Raw genomic sequence first — 10,396 nt, forward strand, 5'->3', positions numbered from 1 at the left:
GGGGAGTTGGAGCTTGGATCTGCATGGAGGTGTGGAGCAGTTTGACTTCCAGCCTGTTGGAGAAGTGCTCTGTCTTGGAGCATCCACACTCAGCGTTAAGGGGGAGGCTGGAGTAGCCAGGCCAGGAGAGAAACCAGCTGGGATTCGTCAGAAGCACCTGCTTCCAGCATCCCAGCTCCCTGTGTCCAGGGAGCATCCTGCTCCTTGTGCTTGGCCAGGCAGTTCTCCAGGGCTCTGGGCACGGGGAATGGCTCCAGCCTTCACTCAGCCCTCGGGACAGCCGAAAACTGAGGAGGCAGCTGCCACACCAGCGTGGAAATGAGGGTTCCAGTGGTAGGGCACTGGCACAAGTTTCATAGAGAAGCTGTAGCTGCCCCTGGATCCCCAGAAGTTTCCAAGGCCAGGTTTGGAGCAATGTGGGATATTGGAAGGTGTCCCTGTCCCTGGCAGGGGGTGGGACTGGCAGAGCTCTAAGGTCCCCTGTAAGACAGACCATTCTGGATTCTGTCAGGTGTTTATTGTAGCACCCATCTGTTTTAAGTGGTTTCCATATGCAATTCCTCTGGCTTCATCTGCCTTGGGGTGCAGGATGCACTTGGAAAGGGAAGCAGTGGGAATAGCCTGGAGGATGTCGTTCCTCCTGCTCAGTGTGCTCCTGGGATCACAGGAGGCTGACTGCAACCACATGCAGTAAATAAGAGCTTGATCCAAGCCATGGATGTGTTAGGGAGTGTGAGGCTGTGGGGAGAGCTCAGCACTCAGGATACCTTGGATGTTGTGAGCTGCCTGGGTGGTTTCATTGAGCAGAGGGAATATTGATCTTTAAAGGTAAAAAACATTGATTATTTTAATCACGGCTACAAGGACACTTTAACACAGACCTGCTCTCACATGTACTAGGTGGGCTGTGCAGCTAGAGTAATATTCCCTGACTTACCACACATCAGAAAGCAGGAAACACTCATTTTATCCAGGTCTTTCCTTGAACCTTTTGAAGGCAAGAGAGTCGAGGAGGGGGGGGAATGGCTGCAGCTCTGTGCCGCAGCCCTTTGATGCAGTTTGATCTACAGTGTGTTGGAGGATCCTGCCTGCACACACGTGGACAGGCAGCTGTGGCCAGGGCAGGCTGCAGGGAGCTGGGCTGGCTCAGGAGCCATCCTGGAGCTCCACTGGGGCTGGTAGGAAATGAGGGGAGCAGTGCCAGTCCCCCCAGTCGGCGTCCACCGGCCAAGATCAAAACTCCCGCGTTGGGAGAAGCACGGGGCCAGCTCCTTTCCAACTGGCCAGGAAATTAAACCAGAGCTGGGGCTGTGCAGCTGATTACTGCACTGGGGAGGGGGTCAGGGCTGGGGAATGGACCTGCTGTGGTGGCAGAACTGTGCAAAGCTCACAGGGCTTCAGTGGAAATCAGAGGTGAGTTTGGTGCAGAGAGAGGCTTGGACACAGTCTGAGAGAGTTTGGGTTGTTCAGCCTGGAGAAGGCTCCAGGGAGAACTCCTCCAGTGCCTAAAGTGGCTCCAAGAGAGCTGGATAGGAACTTTGGACAAAGTCCTGATGGGACAGGAAAAGAGGGAATGGTTTTAATCCATTTTAACCACAGAGACAGGGTTAGATGGGATGTTGGGAAGGAATCCTTCCCTGTGAGGGTGGGCAGGCCCTGGCACAGGGTGAGCAGGGAAGCTGTGGCTGCCCCTAGATCCCTGGAAGTGTCCAAGGCCAGGTTGGACATTGGGGTTTGGAGTAGCCTGGGATAGTGGAAGGTGTCCCTGCCTGTGGCAGGGAGTGGGAATGACATGAGTTTTAAGATCCCTCCACCCCCCAGCATTCCATGATTCCGAGGTCTGCTGATGGCAGTCCACACCTGTCAGGCACTGTTCCTCTCCCATTACCCTGCAGAGCTGCTCAGTCCATGGTGGGCATCACCAGCCTCTGCCCTTCAAACAAGGAGGTGATGACAACCAGGTGCCTCATGCCCTGAGGTTTTTTGCTCCCTTTGGCACAGGCTGAGGCTGTTTGTGATTGTTATTTCAGGAGGAGGAGTGTGCTCTGGAATCAAGAATGCTTTGTCTCAGTGTCAACCAAGGGGCCTTGGAAAGCTCTTGTGCAGAGACTTATCCAGGAATTGCTTTTGCCTTCACTTAATGTCATACAGAAACCAGTTTGGAGCAGAACTATTTTTAGAGTGGAGAATTAATAAAAAGTGCAGTCCATAATTACTGAATCTGGAATGCAGCCTCCCGTGAAGTACCTATGGAATGGCTACCATGTGCTTATAAGAGCAGTCTTGGCTGCAGCTTCCCTTGACTTTGAGCAGAAGTTAAACTTTGCCATAGGTACTTTAAACTATTAAACTCTAACTGCTCCTTGCTGGGGAACATCCCTGGTTGGGCTTTGAGTGATGTTTTCAGCACAGTTAACAGCAGTGGACATCTCTTGTTTTGGGCAGCCCCACCTTGGAGATTTGGGACGGATTCATTCATTAGTGGAGAACCTGGAAGGGCAGAGGTGTCTCCTCTTCTTGGGTTTTTCTAAAGGAAACAGGACAAATCCTAAAACATTCCTCCAGCAGTGCTGTCAGGCCTTTCCCTGGGATGGCACAGACACGTTCCCACTGCAGAGCTGACTAATGGGAGGTATCCCTGCCCATGGCAAGGGAAGGAATGGGAGGAGTTGTCCCCACCAAAACCATTCTGGGATTCAATGGTAACATTCCTTTGATGTTCCTCTCTCTCTCTCTCTCCAGCTTGACCCTCTTCCGGAGAAGGTTTTCCAGCAGAGAGCAAACGCTAATGCGGTGCATTCCATGGAGAAAGTCATTGAGATCCACAGTGAGTTCAGCCCCACCGACCCAGCTGGTTCCCTGGGGGACACCCCTTGGGCTTCTCCATTATTCTGACAGCTCCATGCTGCCATTTCCCAGTTTCCTGGCGGTCACTGCTCCCTGGACTGGGTTTTTGTGCAGCCACAAACTGGTGTTACTGTGGATGGAGCCATACCCAGCAAGGCTTTAGCCCTTTAGGGGGAATTGCAGAACCAGAGCATGGGTTAGGTTGGAAAAGACCTTCATGATGATCCAGTCCAGCTGTTAACCCAGCAATAATTGAAAGCCATAAAATCTCTGTAAAGGACAGACTGTGCTGCCATTAGAGGATGCACAAAAGCAATTAAGTATCTTCTGAATAACACGAGTCTTGTTTGGTGTTGTGGCACCTATTAATTAGGCATGGAAGTGAAGGAGGCTCTCAGGCACAGGCTGGGATTCTTGGGATGTCCTGTGCAGGGCCAGGAATTGGACTCAATGATCCCTCTAGGTCCCTTCCAAGGACAGTCTATGAGTTTTTCTGGCAGTTGTTGATATTTTAGGTTTATTTAGCCAAGAAGTTTAAAATCATTGTGTTGAATCTTGCCTGGAGAAACTCTTGGAAGTTCTTTCCTCTGGAGCCTTTCCTTTGCTCTTCCCAATGCAAAAAGGTCAACTGCCGACATAAAAAATACATTGGAGGATGAAGCTTTGACTTGGTGATCTTGGAGGTCTTTTCCAACTTTAATGGCTCTAAATACCCCTTGGACTTCTTTAGTCTTCGGGGATCTGCCTGCTGAAAGCACATGGCAGTCAGCAGCTGGGTCCAGACCTGAACTGGATCCTTCCCTCTCCTGCATTTTTTGGTAGGGAGACATTTCCAAGCACATTTTTCCTTAAGTCTAGAAGTTTCTGAGGGATTTGAAGTAGAAAAGGAATTATTTGAGGACCTAAGGCCCTTAAAGTGAGAGGGTGTATCAGATGAGCGTTCCCTGGGCAGTTCCAAGCTGGTGGCCGGATTTGGGAAAGCAGGAGCTGGAATGGTGCCCTGATGGCCTTGTTGTCACCTCTCCCCCAGGCAAATACTGGCATTCCCTCCAGCGTTTCGCCTCCACAGTGGGATATTCCCTGGTGGAGGCCCAGAAGTGTGAGAATGAGGAGGCGGAGACGGTGACGGCCATGGCATCACTGTCAGTGGGCGTGAAGCCGGCGGAGAAGAGGTCAGTGATCTCCCATTTCCAGGTCTGCGCAGGCAGGAGGACCTGCCTTCCAGGTTAATCCTCTCTTTCAGCCGCTGCTGCTGCGTTCCCCACATCCGCTGTCCCCCGTGGGTTCCCGAAAGACCTCCTGGGCTGCAGGGGAGCAACAGAGCCATGAGCTCTATGTGTGCACCCTGTGCTTGAGTATTCTGCTCTGAGCATGGTTTTGGACCATGAAAAGGGATTTATTTTGCTGGGGAAAATGTTAATGTTGCCCAAGTGAGATTGTCCAAAAGCCCTTCCTGATGGCGAGTTCAGTTCCAGGTGATCCCTGCTGGCTGGGTGGGAAGGTGATGGGAACATAAGGAGTGAGACTTGGCACCACGAATTGCCCAACTATGTCACACCCAACCCTCTTTTCTCTCTCTCCTCCCTCTCCCACCCTGCCTGGCTGTGGATCCTCAGACCTGAGGACGAACCCATGGAAGAGGAGCCTCCACTGTAGCACCCACCTTCGAGCTGGAGTTCTCCTGTCTGTTCGTCTTCGTCTTGAAGCTCTGCCAAGAAGCTTTCTCTTGTTACTCCTGCGTCCTGTCACGGTTATTTCCCGAACACGGAAGGACAGCCAGGTGTAAAGCAAAGCAAGCGACACAAAAAAACAAATCTCTCCGCATCTTTGAGTCTCTTTTTGCCGAAAAAGAACCGCTGGTGAAGAGCAGCAAAGGACTGACACGTTGGGCACTCTTCCTCTGGTCCTCACTGGGAGCGGAAAGAGGAATGATGCCTGGAAGTCTTTGGCAGAGTTGCCAAACAAAAAATAAACAAAAACAAAACACGAGAATAATAAAGAAGTCAAAGATTCAACAACACAAATGAAACAAACCTTAACATAAAACTGGTGCTTACAAAGTTGATTACCCACAACTGAGCAATCTCCGCTTGAACCACTCAACCCATCGTGTACTTTCATTTCTTGGATATTTGGAAATGGCTCTTGCCTGCCTGTGAGTCAACGACAGCTCTTGTCGGAACGGGAACGTTGGGAGATGATGGTGAATTTTTAACGGGGAGGGACAGGGAACGAGGGACTCATCTGACACCTAAAGAAAAGGGAAGCAGAAGGGGGGGAACGGTAGCCCAGATGGAGTCGGCTTTATTGTCTCCAAAGCCATCTGAAGATGAGTTTGTGCCTTTTTTTTTAATTGATGGATTTGGTGCAGCTGGATTTTTCTGAAGTTTGAGGAACAATGCCTTAAGTAAAAATTAATTAAAAAAAAAAAACACAAAAAAAAAAAACAAAAACAAAACACAAAGAACACAGCAGTTCCTGAATATTTTTCCTCTGGTTGGGAAAGCCAAGGACTGCCATCAGGAAGGAAGACTTTTTGGCTTGTGCTGGCATGATGGTGGGAAGCAGGCATCAGCTGAACAGAGCGTCTCCAAAAACTGTCGACAAGTTTGGATTTGTTTTGTTTTCTTTCATTGCTGTTTCAGAGATAAAAAAAAAGGAAAAAAGAAAAAAAAAAAAGGAAAAAAAATTAAGGTAGTTGCCAAAAAAGTGGCAAATACTGTTGGGTCTTTGAAATTCAACCATTTTTAACAACCAATTTTCAGATGTTTTCTCTCTCTTCTACATTATCTAGTAATTGAACTTACCAATTTGGTTGTCGAAGCATGTATTAGACACAAATGCAGGTTTTAAGACTGGAATGCTTTTTATTAAAAGCAACTAGCATGAGATATTGCTTAAATTGTTAGGTATAAATATATATATGTGTATAATGTATATTCCAAATGTATTCCAAGCTTAGAAACCGGATTCCTATGAATTATTGAGAAAAATATTTATGATGCATTTATAGAAAAAAGAAAAAAAAATATATGTAATAAATGCATACTCTAACAGTAGCCATTGGAAGCTCCCTAGGGACAGATTTGGGAATTGGAACGCCAAAGGTGCTTTTGGAGAAGGATCCAGGTTGAAACTTGAGGACTTTTCAGGTGACAGGTTGGAAGTTTTTCAGAAAGCCAACACTTTAGCCACTGGGCAACTACCCTAAACATTTGTATTTTAATTTAAGGTTTTTAGTTGTGATCCTTTTCTAACAAAAATGAGAAAAAAAAAGAGTTTTTTATAGCAAAGATGCTGAATTTGCTGTTAATTTTTATATGGATATTTCCTGAAACCCTCCAGAAGCCTTGTTTGTGTGACTCTGACATTTCTTTTCCATTTGGCAGGTTTCCTTTCCAAACGGCAATAGCATCTAAACCTTTCTTCCTCCTCCTTCTTTTCTTGCTTGTAATACATGAATTTTCCTTTTTTTTTTTTTTTTATTTTTTTTTATTTTTTAAAAATTTATTTATTTTCTGTATTGTTTTCTCTCCTTTTCCTCAACTCTTTTGTACAGTGAGCAGCTTTCTGCAGGTGTAAGGAACTGTGGGCAGACCGACAGAGTTTGTTTTTTTCTGGGAAAGGGCGCTTTTTACCGAGGAGGAGGAGGAGGAGGATGAGGGACTGCAATGGGCTCTTTTGCTGTACCAATTCTGCCGACTGTACATTTCCTCAGCTCTCTTGTAGTAGCTATGTAAAGAAAATAAGGAATTTTCTTACCTGGTAGCGTTCAGTGGGCGATGCCTTTGTCTGGCCCACGGCTCCTGGCACTGCCTGCCCTTGGGAAGGCTCCTTGGACACTCCGGGACCGTTGGCGTTTTCTCTCCACCGGACATGCCCGCCAACTCCCCACCTTCTCTCTCCTTCTTTTTCTCCCCTCTTCTTCTTCTTCTTCTGCTTCTTCTTCTTCCTGGTGCTGGGAGAGGTTTTGGAGGCATTTTCTTTTCGCCCCCTGCCCCGAGGAGGTCACTGCCTCCCGGGAATGCCGGGTGGGAGAGGCCGCGAGCCCTTCCATGGAGAGCGGGAGCATCTTCGCGGAGACGGCGCTCCCTGCGTGCCTTCTTCCAGCAGTGTAAGACAGCATATCCATCTTCCCAGCACAGCTTCTCCTTAACCACCCTTCCTTCTTTTATCCGGTTCCCACGGTGACTGGTGGGGTTGTTTCCAGTAACTTCTCTTCTTTCCAGTTCTCGAAGCAGCTGCTTTCGTTCCGTTCAGGACTCGCTCGTGGGAGGAATTGGGAGCGTGACCCCACACTGGAGGCTTTTGTTTCCTTCCTCAATTTCTAGCGCTGTTTCAAAACCAGACACTACAGTATTTGAGTTGTGCAAACCCAAGTACACCCTAAAACCCCAAAAAGCCCCGGTGGTGGCAAGGCCCAACCTCGGCATATCCTAAAAATCCCCCCTTATGGGAGCATCGCATACTTGGGGATGTTGTGGTTTGGGGTTTTCTTCCATCCAACCACTCTGCTGCTGTGATCTCAGATCCATCCGGCTGCCGAATTTGGTGACTGACCTGGGGTTTTGCTCCCTGTGCCGTGGGCGGTGCCCGTGTTTACAGCTCCCTTTGTGTTGTCAGGTCTTCCCTGGAAGGTTTTTGACATTTCTCCTCCTGGTCGTAGCAAAGCTTTTTCCTTCCTTCCTTTTTGCGTTCCTGGGAGCCGCTGGCCAACTGTTCTGAGCTGGTTCCTTTGGAAAATCCAGAGGAGCTTGTTGGGATTCCTCTTCCCCTTCCCTTCCCCTCAGCTTTTTGCCAGGACAGGGAGATTTTTCCCGAGACAACAGAGCGTCTCATCCAAACTCCTGGCAACATGGATTTGTTTCACAGCATCCCCCTTTCCCCTGGGAACACTCTTCCCCGGGCTATGACCTTCCCTGGGGATGCTTTTCCCTGGGGATGCTTTCCAGGGCTGGTGCAGGCACGGAGAGAGGGGAGGGAGCCCTCGTTTTGAGGCTCTCCAGGGGGATTTTTACCTTTTTGAGCCATTAAGCTTCATTTCAGATGACTTTGCCACGGGGCTGCCGTGCCAGCGGGGTGGGAGCCCGGGATGCTCCCACATCCCAGCACGTGCTGCCCAGGGCATCCTTTGTACCTGCTTGGGAAGAAAAGGAACATCTTTCAATCCTCTTTACAGTGAAGTGAGGCCCAGTTTGCAGTACACACGTAACCATTGGGGGGTTTTTTGTTGGTGTTTTTTTTTTTTTTGTTCTTTTGTTGTTTTGTTTTGGGTTTTTTTTTTACCTTCGATACAAAACATTCCTTTTTTTTATTAGTCACGGTCATGTATTCATTCCATTCTTCCTTTTGTAAACTTTTTTGGGCCCACATTCTTTTAAGGGCATTGATATATATATAAATATATATATAAATATATATGAATATATTTTTTTAAGTTTCCTACACCTTGAGGTTGCATGGTCTGTAAGGTTGGCATGTCTTTATATTGTATACAGATTTTGCACGCCAAACTTGGCAGCTTTGAAAATGATAACGAGAAAAAAAACCACAAAAACAAACAAAAAAAAAAAAGAGGTGGTTTGGGGTTTCTTTGGGTTGGTTTTTGTTTTGTTTTGTTTTGTTTTTCTATTGGTTTGGGTTTTTTTTTTCCTCTCGTGGCATTTGCGGAGAATAAAGGTTAGGATGTTGTTGTCACACTCACTCACTCACCCACACAGCTACACACCAAGGAAGGAGAGTGGGAATTTTTTTTCTCTTTGTTTTTGGAGTCTTACTGAACTTAATAAGAAGAAATTGTGCTTTTTATTGTTAAAAAGAGTAAATAAATAAAAAACAAAAAGGACTACTTAAACATTTCTCATTTTAAGAAGAAAAGAAAAAAAACTAAGACGTTTATCTAGCACTTGTGACTTACCAATAATAAGAGTTTATTGTATTTATGTGGAAACAGTGTTTTTAGGGAAACTACGCCGAACACACCAAGTAAACTGCCTGTGTCATTATTATTATTATTGTTATTGTTATTATTTTCCTTTGGGTTGGTGTTTTTGCTTTGGTTTCTCAAAGGCTGGGTGGGGAGGTTGGATGCAACCCTTGTGTCAACACACGGAGTCGTTCATTCCGAGGAGCTGGACGGATGGATGGATGGATGAGGAGGACTTTAAAGAGTTAACTCTTCGGCACAGCTGCGTTAACTTTTTTAAGAAATTACTTTTACATGATGTATTATTGCTCGGTTTCACTTTAAGCAGTCGTGTACTGTGCAACACTGTGGTTTAAAAACGAGACTTTACAGCGAAAGGCAAAACGTGTTTCTTCATTGTCATGAAGTTGGGCTCGTTCTCAGCTCATCTTCACTTTGTCTTTGATATTGATGATGAAAAAAAAAAAGTATCCTATTGAAAGAAAATAAATTAACACTTTTTCTGTGCTCCATAGTGGAGGCGCTATTTTCCAATTTATGAGGATGACAAACTTATATATATAATATATATATAAAAGTGGGGGTGGGGAGGGGGGAAGGGGTTGAAACATTATTCACCCGAGAGCTTATTACAGATATGTAGTATCAAAAAGTTGTAACTATATTATATTCTACTTTATACCTATACATGCTCAGTATGACGTCACCATTGGTAGCAGCTACCGGTTTATGCTGTAATTTAGACACAATTTCACTCTTCTTGTACGGACCCTACTTTCAGTGATGGTAGCATTCTTTGTGCTCGATTTTCCAATGGTCCTTTCTTTTAAATTGGTGGAGTTGGAATATTTTTCTCATTCTTGTTTTTTCTTTCTTTCTATTTTATTTTATTTTTCTCTTTTATCTTTGTTTTCTTCTTTTTTTTTTTTTTTTTTTTTTTTTACTGGCCAATGGTGTCTTTCTCTGACAGTACCGACTTCAATTTCAACTTTATTAGGAGTCCAGTATTTTGTACCACATTATGACAACTTGTTATTCTTGTGGTGTAAATAAAAGAAAAAAGTTAATTATAGTACCATCCGGGTTTCTGCTGCTGATCTTCTTTCCATTGCTGGGATGGGATGGCTCATTTGCTGGGTTCTTGGTGTGTCTTGGAAGGGGGTCTTGGTGCCAGAGTGGTTTTTTGGGCAAAATATACCCATGTCTACATTGGGGGATTCATGGAAAAGTTCCTGGAGTTTCCCAGTTTCCATGTGGCTCCCAGGTGCATGTTGACAAGTGCCTGCAAAAAACCAGTTGAGTTTCTAGGTGAAGCAGCTCCACCTTTGTACCTTTCACAGCCTTTTTCATGTGTGTTTTCCCCTTAATTGGCTTCCTGCTTGTCTCTGGAGCCCTCTGAGCCACCCAAAATCCATCTGCTCCGTGTGTGTCACCTGGAATTGTCCTTTGGTCACAGGGGAGGAGGCCATGCTTCAGGTCTGGGCTCCTTCCAGTGCCTCCCCAGGAGCAGCAGCAGCTTGGTGTCCCAGGGAAAACTCACTCAGCAGTGAGGCATCCCCTGCTTCTCCAGCATGGTTCATGGGAATCTTGGAATGATTTGGGTTGGAAGGATCTGGGAGGTCC

The 10,396-nt window shown here is 46.3% G+C and overlaps 1 protein-coding gene, 1 long non-coding RNA gene and 1 pseudogene across 47 annotated transcripts in view; 2 read left to right on the forward strand and 1 right to left on the reverse strand.

The window, feature by feature from the left end:
- Nucleotides 1-4,831, forward strand: part of HDAC4 (histone deacetylase 4) — a 172,142-nt gene extending 167,311 nt beyond the window's left edge. For all 46 annotated transcript variants that reach the window (XM_086898701.1, XM_086898718.1, XM_086898713.1 and 43 more), the window contains 3 exons: nucleotides 2,743-2,827; nucleotides 3,878-4,019; nucleotides 4,464-4,831. In XM_086898701.1, coding sequence (XP_086754827.1) covers nucleotides 2,743-2,827; nucleotides 3,878-4,019; nucleotides 4,464-4,503 — 267 coding nt within the window. In that variant the 3' untranslated portion in view covers nucleotides 4,504-4,831. The remainder of the gene's footprint in view (nucleotides 1-2,742; nucleotides 2,828-3,877; nucleotides 4,020-4,463) is intronic.
- A 350-nt stretch (nucleotides 4,832-5,181) lies between these two features.
- Nucleotides 5,182-6,977, reverse strand: LOC147652068 (uncharacterized). The gene is made up of 2 exons (XR_015289556.1): nucleotides 6,610-6,977; nucleotides 5,182-5,483 (listed from the first exon to the last, which is right to left on the reverse strand). It is a non-coding gene; the product is annotated as an uncharacterized LOC147652068 (long non-coding RNA).
- Nucleotides 6,978-8,206: 1,229 nt separating this feature from the next.
- LOC111931681 (uncharacterized) lies at nucleotides 8,207-10,073 on the forward strand (annotated as a pseudogene).
- Nucleotides 10,074-10,396: the final 323 nt, after the last annotated feature.

Source organism: Cyanistes caeruleus, chromosome 7 (genome assembly GCF_971803275.1).
Source record: "Cyanistes caeruleus chromosome 7, bCyaCae1.hap1.1, whole genome shotgun sequence".
Classification (NCBI taxonomy): Eukaryota; Metazoa; Chordata; class Aves; order Passeriformes; family Paridae; genus Cyanistes; species Cyanistes caeruleus.